The sequence below is a fragment of the Aplysia californica genome, unplaced genomic scaffold (genome assembly GCF_000002075.1).
Source record: "Aplysia californica isolate F4 #8 unplaced genomic scaffold, AplCal3.0 scaffold00136, whole genome shotgun sequence".
Lineage (NCBI taxonomy): Eukaryota > Metazoa > Mollusca > Gastropoda > Aplysiida > Aplysiidae > Aplysia > Aplysia californica.
In genome coordinates, this window is record NW_004797406.1 from 1,233,391 (window position 1) to 1,251,536 (window position 18,146).

General features: G+C 39.1%; 1 protein-coding gene across 1 annotated transcript in view; it reads left to right on the forward strand.

Annotated features, from left to right (window-relative positions):
* Nucleotides 1-3,358: 3,358 nt before the first annotated feature.
* Nucleotides 3,359-18,146, forward strand: part of LOC101861275 (ran-binding protein 9) — a 31,156-nt gene continuing 16,368 nt past the window's right edge. The window contains exons 1-2 of the mRNA XM_005096740.3: nucleotides 3,359-3,640; nucleotides 14,788-14,899. Coding sequence (XP_005096797.1) covers nucleotides 3,457-3,640; nucleotides 14,788-14,899 — 296 coding nt within the window. The 5' untranslated portion in view covers nucleotides 3,359-3,456. The remainder of the gene's footprint in view (nucleotides 3,641-14,787; nucleotides 14,900-18,146) is intronic.

Genomic DNA, 18,146 nt, shown 5'->3' on the forward strand with positions numbered 1-18,146 from the left:
CCTGTTTCTTTGTTGCATCATAGATTCCTTTAAGGTTGCTGCCTGTTCTGCCATTTCCGCTATTTCTTCTTCTTTTTTTTATAATCTGCTCTGGTTTGCTTTTAAGTTCTTTAATTCACTTCATTGTTGACTTGTGTATATTATTCTTGTGACGCTTCGATTTGGCGATTGGACTGAGGTCCTTTTTCTCCACATATAGTATCTTTGCCCTTTTCTATTTCCTATCCTGTACATGTATTTTGTAGAGATTCGCACTTTGTGCCTTCTCTAGCTCTGTGTCTCAATCTCTCTCTCTCTCTCTCTCTCTCTCTCTCTCTCTCTCTCTCTCTCTCTCTCTCTCTCTCTCTCTCTCTCTCTCTCTCTCTCTTCTCTCTCTCTCTCTCTCTCTCTCTCTCTCTCTCTCTCTCTCTCCCCCCGCTATTTTTTTGTCTCTGCAAGTTGTATTGTACAATTATAAGACTGATGCCCATATCTGCTCTTGCTCTCCCACACCTCTTAAATCAGCTCTGTCAAAGATTGGAATTCGGTCAAGGGTCAAGCTAATAATTTGAACCTCTCGCAGTTTCGACTGAAGGAACTGTATATATTGACCCCATTTAAATTACTACTGACATGCCCCATCCTCTTGAGCCTTGAGCCAATTTGAACTGAATAATTCTTAAGTTCCAAAGGTTGTGGCCTGAACTTACATCGGCGCTCGTGAAGACTCTTACATCTTCTGCGGATCTTCTGAATTTCTTACGTCCACGTATTATTATTATTATCATTATTATTATTATTATTATTATTATTATTATTATTATTATTATTATTATTATTATTGCGTGTGTGTATATTTGCCGATATTTTATCATAACACAATCAATGTCGATAGGGCCTATAATATGTAACTTTAATCATATTCATCACATTATAAACATAAGTCCCACTATTCTTTTGTTGTCCAAATCTTCTCAAATAGCCAAAAGTACGTTTTTTTCAGCTACATTGTATTTCACTTCACTGCCTTGGGCGGTAGAGCATATAATTTCCACTCTTTGATTGCTTCAGCGATTTCTTTCTCAATTGGATGTTCACGATTTATTTCTAATTCTCTCTCAGCTGGCGATATATCCAGTGGGTATTATAATTTGTTGCTGTAAAGAAGTACCTAATTGAAGTGTTCTGTCCATCTGTTTAGTTGTGCTATTTTTTCTCATGTCGACATTTCTCACGCTTGTCTTTAACAGGCAATTCCATTTGATATATACCTCCCACCTGTTTCTTTGTTGCATCATAGATTCCTTTAAGGTTGCTGCCTGTTCTGCCATTTCCGCTATTTCTTCTTCTTTTTTTTATAATCTGCTCTGGTTTGCTTTTAAGTTCTTTAATTCACTTCATTGTTGACTTGTGTATATTATTCTTGTGACGCTTCGATTTGGCGATTGGACTGAGGTCCTTTTTCTCCACATATAGTATCTTTGCCCTTTTCTATTTCCTATCCTGTACATGTATTTTGTAGAGATTCGCACTTTGTGCCTTCTCTAGCTCTGTGTCTCAATCTCTCTCTCTCTCTCTCTCTCTCTCTCTCTCTCTCTCTCTCTCTCTCTCTCTCTCTCTCTCTCTCTCTCTCTCTCTCTCTCTTCTCTCTCTCTCTCTCTCTCTCTCTCTCTCTCTCTCTCTCTCTCCCCCCGCTATTTTTTTGTCTCTGCAAGTTGTATTGTACAATTATAAGACTGATGCCCATATCTGCTCTTGCTCTCCCACACCTCTTAAATCAGCTCTGTCAAAGATTGGAATTCGGTCAAGGGTCAAGCTAATAATTTGAACCTCTCGCAGTTTCGACTGAAGGAACTGTATATATTGACCCCATTTAAATTACTACTGACATGCCCCATCCTCTTGAGCCTTGAGCCAATTTGAACTGAATAATTCTTAAGTTCCAAAGGTTGTGGCCTGAACTTACATCGGCGCTCGTGAAGACTCTTACATCTTCTGCGGATCTTCTGAATTTCTTACGTCCACGTATTATTATTATTATCATTATTATTATTATTATTATTATTATTATTATTATTATTATTATTATTATTATTATTATTATAATTATTATAATATATATATTATACACTGTATATATATATATATATATATATATATATATATATATATATATATATATGTGTGTGTGTGTGTGTGTGTGTGTGTGTGTGTGTGTGTGTGTGTGTGTGTGTGTGTGTGTGTGTGTGTGTGTGTGTGTAGTATGTGTTATTTTCCCCAGGCGATATCAAGTTTAGGCGTATCATTGTTCTTTAATTAAATGTGTGGAAAAACCCTTAATCTGAGATGACCATAATTTTAAGCTGCCACCTGCACGCAAGTCTCAGCCTTCTTTCGTTAATTCTCTTCTCCTATTCGGTGAGATCACATCTCTTAATTTATAACCCGTGTTATCTTTATATGGCAACTTATTATATAAGTGCCTTTTACGCTACCGCCCGCTTACCCCAATTCTCCTCAAAACCGGTGACTGCATGGCAGACATTTCTTTTGCCTCTAGTCTCTAGAATCTAGTTTATTTTCACTATTTTTAGACCACATGTTTTACAACCGCTTTAAAGGGTTGACGATACCAAAAGCCTTAATACCCACCGGGTCACCTTTCTTGCATTTGACTTACCAAATAATAATACATTTTAAAATTAATTTATTATATAAGGCCCTATCGGTAGGCCTAGGCTATTTCATTTGGATATGGATCTAGGGAAATTAAGGTATCTTATGATGGGCCTATATGTTCCATGAAATGAGTTTGGGGTAATATGGGCCTATATATATATATATATATATATATATATAATCACGTTCCTTGAAATGAGTATGGGGTAATTTCGAAATGACACAATATAGGCATATCTTCCGTTGACGGACGACAACTTTGGTGCACTTGACTGGAGGTTCTGGGTAAGAATCTGCGAGCAGTGGAGGAACATGACTTTTTTTTCAACATGATAGAATCAAGATCTAAATCTAGATCTAATCAGCTTGGTGTCCTGACAAAACCGAACAGAAGCGTTTTTTTATAAAGCCTACCTAAGAAGTTTATTTTGGGTATTTTTCAAGATCGTTGGTTGAATTATATTTTGGTCCTAGACGTAGATCTAGATCTAGGCCTATGTGTTGAAGCAGAAACGAATAGGGGTAGGCCAAGCCTATTGTCTCCGAAAAGATATTTAAGATAAAGCTTTTGTTCGTTTCAGCCCAAGTATTAATTTCCTTGTGCGCAACTCAAGCATTTTCTCTACCTCGTCAATGATTGGATACTATTTTTTCCTGTGACCAATGAAAGCCCCCGTCGCCCAAAATAGTGTTTTCCTTCGATTCCGTCACATCCGGGCTAGATCGTTCAGCTGAGTGAGAGAGAAGACTCAGGAGAGACTGTTCACTGACTGTTCAGAGAGAGCGAAAGAGAACAAAATGGCGACGGGCACTTCGTCTCAAAGCGATTCTTCTGGATCGGGAGACGACAGCACTGATCGACTAAAGCAACTTTATCCTGCATTAGATGAAGATGAAACACCTCTACCCCGTTCTTGGAGTCCCAAAGACAAATTCAGTTTTATTGGACTCTCCCAGAATAACCTCAGAGTTCATTACAAAGGTGCGATCTCTTTGTTGTTTTCCTTCCGTCGCATTTTGACACACATCTCATAGCCTTTGCCTCTATAAATAGAATATGAACTGATCTGATAACAACTGTCTTACTGAATATAAGAATATTGCAGTATAAGTCCAGCTCCGCCAGTGCCCTCTTGATTGGCTACCTGAGTTGAATTGCCACTTCTAATTGTCTAATAATTTACTGCTTGATCTAAATCTAGTCATAGTCATAGCATAGAGATCTTCTAGAAGAGCCATTGCCTAAACATGAGTATGAGACTCACAGTGGTGTAAAAAAAAAATCATACCAATTTGACCCTCCTTTCTGTGTGTCACTGATTGACATTTTGTGCTCATATTCCTGAAGTATCGTAGTGCAAGGAGATGTAGGGTTTTGGAGAATCAGATCTCTAGGCCTTATGCCTTATGGCTGGGCCGGGCAACCACTGTATTTCTTGTTTTAACAGTAACAGTGATTACAAAAACGGGCAGCAAGGCAAATTATTGACTCAAAATTACATTTGGGGAAGACAAAATTTTAATGAATAGATCTACCTGTCCGAGATTCTCCATTGAGAGATATTAAAAAGAAGTCTATTCTCACCCGCCCGGAAGTTCTCGCAAGATCAACTCCTCCCCTCTTCTCTCTCTCTCTGTCTCTTTCTGAATACTGTCTATCAGTGTGGACGATCAAATTGACCAAAACAAAGTTAAAAAATGATGTTAAAACACAAAAGTAAATTAATTTGGTTGTCTACAAAGATGCTACGGCTATTTAACTTTTCGAATCGAGCCGAACTACGTGGGTCGCCATTTTGTTTTGCCCGGAAATTCTCGCGCTACTCCTCTCTCTCTTTCTCTCTCTCTCTCCACTGCCCACAGACAAAATTGTACGCTTTTAGTAGGCTACAGCGAGATCTATACGTTTGATGCGAGCTAAGATATCAAACCTAACAACTGCAAAACATCAAATTATGGTAAAATTCAGGGGGGCATGCCCCCCTGAAAACTCCCACCACATTTTTATTAGGCCAAAACAGGCGAATAACAATTGCGGGGTGGGAACTACCGAAAAAGCGCCGTCTTTTCGATGAACGATCGTTGTTCCTCCGTTTTGGAGTTGGAGGAATCACAATTTGAAGAAAAGAACAATGTAGCAATGATCACGAAAATCCTTTTTTTGCCAGAAAATGTTTGCAAATAGGTGCATTTTGTAGCTTTATCTTCACTGAGCATAGAACTTTTTGAATTTTTAAAATCCATCAATAAACAAAAAAGTTACGGATTTTTTAATCAATTAATTTCTGGTACACTTTTATGAAAAACCCCCAAAATATGGGACGTTCTTTGGTGAGTTTTGAGACAATATTCGTCATAACTCGCTCATTTCTCTGAGTATTTAAAAGAAACTTGGCAACCCAGTACATTTTCTAGTGCAGAATCTAGTCCTGCTTTCAGATTTTTCATAGCTATCCTATTTTTTGAGTTATGAAGACCTTTATATAGGTAAAAATGTTGGCCTTTTTCGGTGCGTTTTGAGACAATATTTGTCATAGCTCGCCTATTTCTTGGAATATGTAAATGAAACTTAGCAGCCTAGTACATTTTTTAATGCAGAATTTAGTCATGCAGTCAGATTTTTAATATCTGTCATACTTTTTGAGTTGTAAAGACATTAACAGGTAAAAAAGTGGCGTTCTTTACAGATTTACAAAGATTATCAGTCATATATTCTCCCAAAGTCATGATATTTGAATGAAACTTGGCAACATAAAAGGTTCTTCCTTGCCAAGCAATATTCTGGATCAATTTGTCACAAAAATGTAAGTAGAGAGCTACTAATAAATCCAGTTTTGTACTAGTAAAAGCATGCATACTTTGTTATAGAAAATAAGATCGTCTCTGTGTATATCCATTGTTGGACAGTGTCCTATTGTGTGGTAGATTAAGATGCGTTCAGATAATATAGTTTACAAGTCATGGGAATATTTCGCATGTGTAGGCTACAACTTATACAATAAATGTAACACATTTACACCCCCCCTTCTCTCTCTCTCTCTCTCTCTCTCTCTCTCTCTCTCTCTCTCTCTCTCTCTCACGCGCGCACACACATGCACGCGCACGCACTCACGCATGCACGCGTGAACGATAACAATGTATAAACGGGACTATCTTCCCAGACTGGACTAAATAAGTACCATACTCTTTAATAACAATCTTAATGCCTCACTTTTCCCAAACAGAGCACACAGGACGAGTCCAAGTGTGTGCATTCCCAAGAGGGGGGAATAGGCTTTCATAACGCAAACACAATGCCATACCACTTCTCAAGATGTTTGCTTTTCTGTTTCTATTCTTCTGTCATGCAATCAAGCAAATAAAAATGACTACATCTATTGTATTGTGACTAAAATGCAACAAAAACGCAAGTTATCAAGGCCCCCGTTTAGTTTTCAAGTATCCTTCCCCCCCTTTCCATTTCACATAAGCGGGGCCTCGTTTGTAGTGCCCGAGGCGACCGATGGCTGATGACGTCACTCAGTGGAAATTTCCACGCCGCCGGCCGTTCACCCAGCACGCGCAAATGACAATGTCGCTTTTTTCCTTAGTTACTCCCACATTTTTAAAGATTACGCCAAAACCGCTAAACACAGAAGCATGAAATTTTAAGGGAATAAAGAAAAATGGTGTACAACGTATCAGTCAGTTTGACAAGTCACAGCTCCGAAAAACCTTCAAAGCGCACCACATCAACCACTTTCGCAAACGTTTTCGACTGCTTCTTGGATGGGTACAAAGTTGTCAAACTGCATATTACGAGATTGACCTCTTTTCTGATTGGCTGCCAAGTTTCATTCATATCCATTCACGAGAAGCGGCGTGTGAGCGAGTTGAAGACAACAACCTTTGCGTTAGTGCGTCCCTCGAAACACCCCCGCGGCGGGGGCCAAAAATCGGCAGAACAAAATGCGCTCGGTGGGCATTGCTAAACAATGTCATAATTGCTCTCGAACAGTCATCCTCTCTCTCTCTCTCTCTCTCTCTCTCTCTCTCTCTCTCTCTCTCTCTCTCTCTCTCTCTCTCTCTCTCTCTCTCTCTCTCTCTCTCTCTCTCTCTCTCTCCTCTCTCTCTCTCTCTCTCACTCACTCACTCACTCACTCACTCACTCACTCACTCACTCACTCACTCACTCACTCACACACACACACACACACACACACTACCGGGTCTGGGCGATGAAACTTTTCCGAAATCTCAAAAGAGTTCCCCTACCGGGTCTGTATACTTCGTGATTTTGTTCCCGGTTACCGGGTCTGTATACACTTCGTTGTAACAATGACGCAGTCCTCTGAACATGTCATTTATGTGTTCAAGAAAGATTACATAATTGGACATTATAATTCATTGACAACACACATCACAATAGTGAAACGCTGTGCAAATGCATTTTTAGATCTAGATCTAACCTAGATCTACAATCTAGAGATATATTATATCCATATCAAAGCCTCAGTACCAGAAAAACACATGTGCAAAACAATTTTAAACACAAGCATTTTAGACAAAGCACAAAATCAATGGGGCTGACTTGTACACATAGCAGTGATGACAAACATGACTTGATTTACAATGATGACACAATGTACTGGAAAAGACAAAAGTCATGCCTTCAGAAAGAAGTGTGCACTTTAACCCTGGTCCTGTGGTGGCCAGGTTTATGTCGCCCGATAAGCCTATATTTCGGCACCTCGCCTTCGTTCCGATCCCGTGGCAGTCTGGCCCCTGGCTCAGCGCATGCCCACCGAACATCATCCTTGTTCCTTTTGGATCCCGCATCGGACCCACATTCACGCAGCCCACCAGTGTTTGTGTGTCAGTCTGCTTGAGTTTGTTTGCGTTTGTGGCCTACTTTTAGAACCGCCTGCGTTAGTTGGTTCGTAACTGAGGCATTATGTAGCAATGCCAATCACCAGCTGCGCCTTGGGCCGGAAATCGGCCTCCGCGCGAGGGGTAATTTTTGGGCCGCTCGGAATCAGAAGTGACTCTTCTAAGTATAGTTACGGGAAAACTTGTCGACGAAAATAAATGAAACTCGGCAACCAATCAGAGGAAAGGTTAAACTAACGACATGCCAGCGTACAATCCCGAACGATTTCTAGAACCGGAGATATTGCCGTGTTTGTGCGAATTTCCTCTGCTGTTCGAAAACTAAGCAAAGCTGCGGGTTGATCGCCGACCACAAAGGCGCCCCACATGTCTTCTTTATTGCTGTAAAATTTCAGATCTCTGTGTTTAGCAATAGGGCCTACATTTTACGTACCAACTTAAAATTACCACCCATACATTGATAAAACACTAGAGCTGGAAACTAGATCACGCATTCCAAACACGAGGTGCCGGCATGCAAGAGGCGCGTGATCGCTAGGCGGCATGTGATTGGCTGCCCATAACTAAAAAGGTCACCGGCGACTTCATCGCGGGTTTTCCCGATAGTGCTTTTCTGAGTTTTAGAAGGGGTGATCGCGTCGCGGCAAAAACGATGTAACGCAATTCAACAAATTTCATGCAAATATCACAGTCTTTTTTTCAACTGTTGGTGAGAGAAGCGTGATCTGCCATGACACCTATAAGCCCCGCCCACAACTCATGCACAAATCATGTGTGAGGTGACTGGTTACTGTTTTGTTTAACCAATCTGTAACAAAGTTACAATGGACATTGACCTGAACTTACGACAGAAGCGTTGCTCGTTCTCCGAGTGGTGGCGCCCCGTGTGTTTGTTTTACCATGGCACTCGGTCTTCATCGTCTTACTTACACACTTCGTTTATTTTACCCTTTCACAAAATCATCAACAAAAAAACTAACCAAAAATCAAAAGAACAGCAACGCAAAATCCCTTTCGTACACCACTCACCCCCCTTTTTAAAAAAGAAAAACAAAAACTCTTTTGAATTAATTAACCTTACGACAGTCAAAAGCCTGAGATCAGCCCCGGTTTTGGACCTCAGAGAGTAATGGTTTGCTTTCTTTATTTTGATCAGTCCTGCCTTCTACGGGCACATATTTCTCTATGGCAGTGGGTGGCAGTTTTACACAGGTTTGAGTGTATTTTAGGACAGAAACAGCAACACTCTCACAAAAACAGCAATTGCTAGTTAGGCCCAAAAAAAGTTTGAGTCCCCAAGATTTGTCATTTTTTTAAAAAGCTATAATAACATGAACAAAATAACTAATAACATATGAGTCAAAATTCTTTCTGTTCTGTAAAACTCAACATCTCCTACTGAAACTGGGCATTTTTTATAATCTAACATAAAGAGGTAGGCCTACAGAGTAACTGGATTTTGAAGAAGGTAAAAAAAAGCTGGCATGCAGCGGCTTTGTTTGAGCTAAGGCGCTGGTAGTGAGTGAGTTAATAATTAATGGGAAAAAGTACCAACCCTCTTCCAACGCTTTCTTTCTTTTTAATTTAATCTTTATTTCTTTTATTTCAGTTAAAGTTACTGTTACTAACATGACTTAAACTTTTTTTTTTAAATTCAGCACAAATTGGCACTGAAATGTTTTTAATTGGGGTGCATAGATTCGGCACCAGGGGGACTGGGGTCAGTGAAATAAGTGACATTTTGGTGCACTCCAAAATTTCCTTTTCAAAATTGTAATTTATGTTACAGCTTTGCCGTCTTATATGTATTTTTCCTGTGAGTGTGAGGTGATCTTATTGTAAATCGTCTAGATTTCCCACTTTTCTTATGTGACAGCAGTTCTGTAACCTTCCCTTTTTTTTTCTCTCTCTCCCTCTGTGGTAAAAGAAAATATATGTAATGTGTGTGCTCGTGTTCGAAAGATGCTGCACATAATTCCCAGCTATGTGAGATTTCCCGGTTTGGAGCGTGAGTAGATTATCTCCCAGTTAATGTTGTGTGATCTGTATCCAGTGGATAACTGTAAATAACCCCATGATTGCAATTGTTTTCTATTTTGTGTTTTAGGATGTGTTAATTCATTGAGGACGTAATTTTTTTCGGCAGTTGGAAATACTGTGGACATAAAATAAATTTGTGACCCTGCAAATGGTTTTGAGGAGGATGGAAATGAAATGGTTTTTACAGATGTTTTAAACCGTGGTGTGGCAGATCATTGGAAAGGTAACTGAATGTTGATGTTCGCTGATGTTACGAAAGACATAAAGAAGCAAACTTTGGATGCTGTTCAAACTGCTGATTTGCCCTTCCGAATGTGTTTTCCAGAAGTTATTATATATTTGTATCGGCGATGTGTAGAGGAGCTAATTAGAAAAAGTATAATTTGTTTTTACTAAGACCATAAATGGGGGCTCTCGTGGCCTAGAGGTTAAGGTGTTGGCCTCTCATTCATTCAAAGGTCCCGCTAAAATTGTCTCTTTTCACCTCGTTTCCTGCTCTCTAGCAATGTTGTGTCGTCTGCTTTCGTCTCCTCTTTCTCCCCCACCCCCTCTCCTCCTTTGCACCCTCCTCTGGGCTCCTGACTCTTTCTGCAGCCTTTCTACTACTCTTTGGCTCCTTACTGCTGTCTTTCAGCCACACCCCTGATCTTTTGGTAGGAACTCTTTGGCTCCTTACTGCTGTCTTTCAGCCACACCCCTGATCTTTTGGTAGGAACTCTTTGGCTCCTTACTGCTGTCTTTCAGCCACACCCCTGATCTTTTGGTAGGAACTCTTTGGCTCCTTACTGCTGTCTTTCTGCCACACCCCCGATCTTTTGGTAGGAACTCTTTGTCTCCTTACTGCTGTCTTTCTGCCACACCCCTGATCTTTTGGTAGGAACTCTTTGGCTCCTTACTGCTGTCTTTCAGCCACACCCCTGATCTTTTGGTAGGAAAGATCTACACCTAGCCTACTCGGACAAGGACGAAAAATCTCGGTGGGCCCGTGTGCAAGTTGCGCACATTAAAGAATCTGTGGTGGTCTAAAATAGATAAGAGTAGGCTTCGGCCGCCACGCGGGCTAAATTCAAAATTTCCTACCGACTGAAAATGTTTAATGTGTCCTGCACGCTCATATGACCTTATGCAGTTGCAAGCGTCCTAAAACTTAACCCCCCCCCCCCCCAAAGACCATAATTATCTATTGTACGGAAATAGATTGACAAAAGTTTAATGAAGTCTCCCTTCTTAAAATGGTGTAATTATCTTTTGCACATTATCATAGTTACCACTTTATTGGTCCCACAGAGGGGGGAGACCCCAGACGTGTATAGTAGGTCAAGTATGTTCAAACGGAGTCCTCATCTTCACTTCTACCAAAATGTGTCTAGAAAATGCACTTAATGATTGTTTTATCTGAGAGTAAGTTTCCAATTTTAAGCCACAAGTCTGGGTTTGCCAATGGTAATGTATTTGCTGCTAAGTGCAACCAGATGTGCAAATATGATGTTGTGTCTCTTTTCTACTTGTAACTAACCTGAGGTTCTGACATGATTGTTATGCTTCCCCTTTCTGTCTGAAACGTATGAGGGGTACAAACATGACTGTTCACTCCCTCACCTGTAGTAATACACCTTGTGGTACAGTGGAACTTCGATTCAGTGAAAACTCGGATTCAAGGAAAAGAGTTGAATTTCCCCCTTTTTTAAAATCCTAAACATCAATAAAAATAACTTGGATTCAACAAATATATATAAATGAGCAAGCTCGGATTTAATGAAGTTGCCTGCCGGATGAATAGCCCCTGGTGACATGGCTTCGTTTTGTTTTCTCCCACAATGAAACCGAACTACATTTGATTTAAGGAAGTCGAGTACAGTATACATTGTTTGCTTGGTTCCCGTAACTATCTGCTCAAAAACCTCATGTTTGCTATTACAAACACTGAGATTCAACGAAATTTAAGCTCAGGCCCAACGACTTCGTTGAATCCAAGTTCCACTGTACCAACCTGACCATTCCTCATCTGTAATGTACCATGAGCCAGTCTGAGAAGGTTGTATAATGTGGCAAGGACCTACATTTTCGAAAATTTCATTGATTTCATTTTTAGACTTAATGCAGCAGTGGGTTTTTTCAGTTTTCTGACTTCAAAGCAGTCTGTGGTGGGTTGTTTTTTTTTTTGTTTTTTCTCTCTCTTTCTTACTACTTCAGGAATTCCCCTGCTTGAAGTGTGATATACAAACACAAATGTGGATGATACTCTGGCCTGTTCTCTTCAAATGGCGAGGCAGCACTGATAAGAATAAGCATAATTCTTGTTACAATGGACAAATTCTTAGTTTTATCTTAGGCTTCATATTTCAAGCTATTTAATTTTTAAAAATTGATTCTAGGATTGACCACCAACCATTTTATTATTTAATTGATATGGTTTTTCAAATGATTACCGAATAATGAAATACTCCTTCTTGAGAATCATCTAGAATTGCTTGTGAAAAATTAAAGAAAGGAAAACAACAGAACCGTATTTTGTGAAGTAGTTCAGTGTTAATGCCAACAATCACCAGAGATCGTGTTACTCTGATTATCTTTTGAGAACACTGACTAAAGACAAGGCATAGTCTTGGCTGTTCCGACTACTTTTTCAACTTTGTTCTTTCAAACCATGTTTATTGTCCCATTAATTAAATTTATTTTTCCTCATCTATTCAGAGATTCACTGCATTTTTATCAAGTGATCTCTCTGTTCTGAACTTTTGTGTTGATCTGCCCTTTGGGCTCATTCATTGTAAACCCTGGAAAGATGTTATTCCAATAAAGGATGGCATCCAGATTTGAGTGAGAATTGATTATAATATTTGTCAGTATGTTTGTTAATGTTTTAACACCTATAAAATGACAGCTTGCACTGTATGCTTCCCTGGAGTTGAGATTGTTTCAGAATGCTATTAGATCTGCTGGGTAAATGATATACATTGCAGATTGTAAAGTGCCTAGAGCTTACCGTTGGGCGGGAATTCTCACTATACATTTGTGCTATATATTTATTATATTTAGTTATGATACATTAGTGTATGAATGCATCATGTCTCTAAAAATTTTCTTTGAAAAGCTACAGGGTATTCCTTACTATACAAATAAAAAGTTTTAAAAGTCTGGACCCAAGCTTATCCCATAGTATTGAGTTCAATCCTTAATGGGTCCTCAAAATTTACACCAATTGTCATCAGTTAAAGATTTTTTCATGCGACTCTAAGCACAAATGGGAGAAGTAAAAGAGCTGTGAGCTATATTTAAAAAAGGGTTAATTTGTTTTAGACAAGTACTTCAATCAATAAATACTTCTGTTTCCACACCCATGTGTACTAAGAGTAGTATATAAAGTTCAAGAAAAGTGTTTTATTCTATGTACCCTTTGACAATTTATATGAGTCTTTAGTTGATTCCTTCTGTGGATTCCTTTTCGGGGGGTATTTGTTGTGTAATATTTAATAAGCTATTTACTTTTGAGGAAGATGTGAGTTCCAGCATCAGGTAGATTTTTATTATCTCATATCTGTCTGTTGAGATGCTGTGTCCCACTTAACCCTGGTTTGTCCTTACTGGCAGGGTCAGAGAAGCCCTAATCTTCATTTGTGTGAATGGGGGGGCTTTAATACTTTTTAAGCATCTACATTTTGCAAAGTATCTGTCCATTGTCTTAACTTTGATTGTCATTTACCAACATCAATGCGACAAAAACAAGTCTGTATGGTTGGCGCTTTCATGACCAAATTATGTTAATTATGCTGTAAAACTAGTTTAGCAAGTATATATATGGATTGTTAATAGTTTTAGTGCTCATAACATGTAGAAGATCGTCTTGTCCCACATACATGACTTTGAGTTGTTAAGGCGCCATCTGCGGGTGAAATTTCCCCCATGTTTACCCAGTTTGACGATGCAATATTTTTTCTCTATTTTTGAAACCTACATCCATTTCCCCCGAAGTTTCTAGCGCCTGTTTCAATCAATTATGTTTAGAAGTCATGTAAAAATGAGTTTTAAAGAATAATTTGCTATTTTGGATCTTGTTTTAAAATATCTTTTTTTTTTACTATCAAATATTTATTTTTCGGACTTCAAATTACATCATCTCCGTTATTTTCTATTCTGAATGGCTTCATATTTTTACACTATGTTTGTCCATAGGTGACCTTTACTGAAATAGAGCCTTTTTTAAAGATAAATAGAAAATAAAGTTGCAATCAGTGTTTTGGTTGGTTGTCCATAGTACATATTTCCAGAGCCATAATTATCATATTACAAATCTGGCGTTATTTGTTCATTACATAGGTGTTGTAGTTTGTACTTACTAAAAAATGAAAGCTAGCGGACGAAAAATAAGAGAGAAAATAGCTATTGAAATTTGATGAAATTATCCAAAAGCGGATGTTTGCTTGGTTACCATGTACTTAAAATAATAAATAATTATTTGAATTTATTCTTTGATCTCTGACTAATATAAATATCCCCCGGGGCAATGCCACTGACTGAAGTGTCTTTAGGCCATTTCCAAAGCGGGACTGCAGGCCAACGACCCAAAAAAGTTATTTTTTAATATCTTGATCCAGTAATTAAAATGTATTTCTCTTTGGGCCCTATATTAAAAACCGCTCTTTGGATGCATACACAGGATCACTAAAATAAATTACTTACAGTAACCTAGCCTACAAAATTCTCATTTTGAGACAGTGACACCACCCTGCCCCCACATTTCTGTGTATGCTTGTCAATTTCACCCTGCAGCTCTCTAGGCTTCTACACATGAATCTTGAAAATTTCTCACCCTGTGTCTTGAATTATGTTTCTTCGACATATGTTAAAGTGTGGTGTTGAGGAAAATATGTCAAATTTTTAATGTTTTAGGTGTATGCTGTAAATCCCCTATTTTTTTATATATTTTTTTCTGGCCTGATCAAGGCTAACATTAAAAAAATGGTCAGAATGTTAGTTTGAAATGGGCTTTTAGATTCTGTATCTGTAGGTCATCCAACTTTTTGACCAGTATGCAGAGATCTGAGAAGATTGAACAGAGCGATTTCTTTTGACCTTATTTTAACCGCGGTCCGACGAAAGTGAACAAGCTGTAGTAATAACACCTCTACTCTGTGGCTCTTTGATGACCTCTCTGTGTTGCAAGTGCAGTAAAACTCTGGAACTAAAACAAGTTATCCATGTCCTGTTTGTTTCTCTTAGGTGTTGGCAAAACCCACAAAGATGCTGCCAGTGTCCGTGCTACCCACCCCATCCCAGCCTCTTGCGGGGTCTACTACTTTGAAGTGAAGGTCATCAGCAAAGGCAGAGATGGGTAAGTACTCCATAGGGAGGACATAGGAGTCACAGACCTAGATCCCTTGTAGGACACAAGCTTAAGTCACCTTTGTGGGAAAGAGGAAGGGACGCAGTCATCTCAATTTCTTGATATTTTAGTGACCTCCCTTGGAGAGGGGGGGGGGGGTCACTTTGGCCGAAATGTGACGACACATGACTTGTGATTAAGAATACAAAGGCGTTGAATGGGTGGGGGACAGGGGAGGCAGAAAGACAGACCCAATGTAATAAAATACCGGGAACAGTTAACCCAACAGGAAACTGTTGGTGAAAGTCATATGAGCAATTGCCAAAACGTGAGACTCTCTTGAGACTCAGTGGTGCAAAAAAAAATTTCTTACCAATTTGACTCTCTTTTCTGTCAGTCACAGATTGGCATTTAGTGCTCATATTCCTAGAGTATCAGAGCAAGGAGATGTAGGGTTTTGGAGATATGGGTCTATTGGTTTGGCAACTACTGTATTTCTTGTATGTAACAGTGATGACAAAAACAGATAAGCAGCAAGGCAAATTATAGACTTTAAATTCCATTTGTTTAGTAAACAAACACTTTGTACACTATGAACTCCATTCATAATGGTAATATGAATGGCAAGCTTTGTAACAATGACACAGTGCACAGAACATGTCATCATTGTTATGTACAAGAAAGGATACACATTGGACATTATCATTGACAACACATCACAATAGTGAAAGGCTGTACAAATACAGTTATCAAAGCCTCAGTACCAAAAAAACACATGTGTAAAACAATTTTTAAACTAATATGAAGCAAATGCACAAAATCAGTGGAGCTGACTTGTACATAACAGTGATGACAAACATGACTTGTACATAACAATGATGACACAATGTACAGGAAAAGACAAAAGTCTTGCCTCTAGAGATAAAAGCGCACTTTAAGAATTAAAAAAAAACCAGGAGAGGTTTCTTTTGCTTTGAAACAAATACCAGGTCATATCAAAGACAGTGGACGATCACAATTATGTTGCTAATTATGACAAACAGTACTCGTACATAACAGTGATGGGAAAAGGTCAAATCATGCCTACAAAGAACAAATTTGCACCAAGAGATACACAGATCAATAAAGGCGTATTTTGCTTCTAAATGAATCTTGCATGTATGAAATATATGTTGAAAACTTATTGATATTAGCAATTATGAAAAATATTACTTGTACATAACAATGATGACACAATGTATTGGAAAAAGGTATATCATACCAACAAAGAACAAATGTGTATTTTTGAGTTAGACAGATAAACAAGGACATGTTTGTTTATTTGTTTGAGTAAAGAGAGCACACATTACTTAAAAAATGTTTGCTCTTAGGACAATGTAATTTCTTGTACGTTAGTCAGTCTTGTACGGCTGCATGACGACACCCCAAACGTCATCACTGAGCACAAAAGCTAAATCTATAACCACAGAAATGATCCATCTCTCGAAGTTTGTTCACACATCACACTCTTGCTCCAGGAATCCAGTGTAAACACCGCAATTTCACTAAAATATTCAACAGAGTAGCATAAAAACACGCATAACAGCCCAGTACGTCACATTCAACTCAAAATTCTTGTGCGTCACCGGACGCTGAAGGCAATGACTACTTTCGTTTTTCTGTTCCCCCCGTTGCTTCCGTTGTTCTGGGGACGCGGGTAAGGGGAAGTCACTCAAGAAAACAATTATATCCGGGCACTGTTGATGACACGTTCAAAACAAAAGTGGGCGAAATTCGGACTTCCGGCACGTCGCAAGTTGACGACAATAACGGCGAATGTTAAACAGCCGACCGAAATCGTAGATCTAGGAACCCGATGTTCCTTTCGCGCATCGCGGCTTTTGAAGTATTGAATAAACGACGATAGGCAAAGAGATTTAACCAGCTACGGTGATTCTACTGAAAAATAATGGTGTTTTCTGAAACACCTAGTCCGTGACGACATGACAGACGCACAAGTAATCCGAATTGTTCGTCTATTTGCAAACAAATGAACCGATTTCTTGAGCAAGTTAACCTTTCTCAATGACAAATAACATAGGATCGAAGCACACGTAAAAAAAACCCACCCAAAAATACTAAATTTTGGACATTCTTGGAAGTTTGCATTGGTGTGCTCAAAATGACACTCAAGGAATCACTAAAAAACGAACATTTTTGGCACAAAATTTACAAACTCAAGATTGTAAAGCTGACAAGGGGTCTGAAACTGCTAATGCAGGTTCTACATCCTATATTTGATGTGTGTATAAGTTTTGGAGGAATAAATACTAATGCATCACATTTTATGCACACTATTGTGAGATGTGTGTGTTTTTCCCCACGTTTTGGCAATGGCTCATATAGATACGATGGCCCGGCTACGTTGCTTTCCAAGTGACCAACCCTGACTGTAAATCCATAGATGAGATCAGAATCATAGATCTCTACATTCAGATAAACATTGCTCTTGTGATTCATTGAACAAGTATGTTATAAAACCTTTGAGCGCTGCTGATTAGGCTTACTTGACTAATCTTTAATCCTAAAGAGGCCTATCTGGTGAACTGCAGCATTCACGCATGTGGCGCATCATAGGTCAAGGTCTAATTAAACATTGCATGACATGCTGTCACCCAAACACCAGTCAGAAACCGTCTCTCAAACTTTCAAACAGATGCATTTCCTGTGACCAATCAAAAAACATTTCAGTCCCTCAACCCCCCCAACATTCCACTGACCAGTCATAGACTCATAGACCTATGTCATTTGTACTGTCTGTGGAAAGTTGGGTGTGAAAACGCAGTCCATCACTCTCTTTGTTCGAAATGAGAGTGGCAGTCTCACCAAATATATGGTTTTCTAGGCTTGTCTTATGCAAGCTGTGCAGGTTGTAGTGAAAACTTCCCTTTGTCAAGCTCTACCTGTCTGTGTGTTTCGCGGAGCGGTGCCACTGATTAAAGTGTCTTTAGGCCTTTCCCGTATGACCTTTTGCACTTGCGAGCGCCGTAAAACCTCTATTAAAACAAAACGTGGATCGGAGCGTGCGTTTAGAGGGAGTGACCGTACGTTTGTACGTCTAAATTATGTAGTAAAAAAATGGTCATATGACATAAGCATGCGTTTGAGCGGAGTGTGCTTTTGTATGGCGTGCGTTTAGGCATGTAATAGGTATTTGAGTATTAATTTGTATGCATTGTGTGGTCTCGCAAAATTTCTCTCTTTTTAGCCCTTTGCT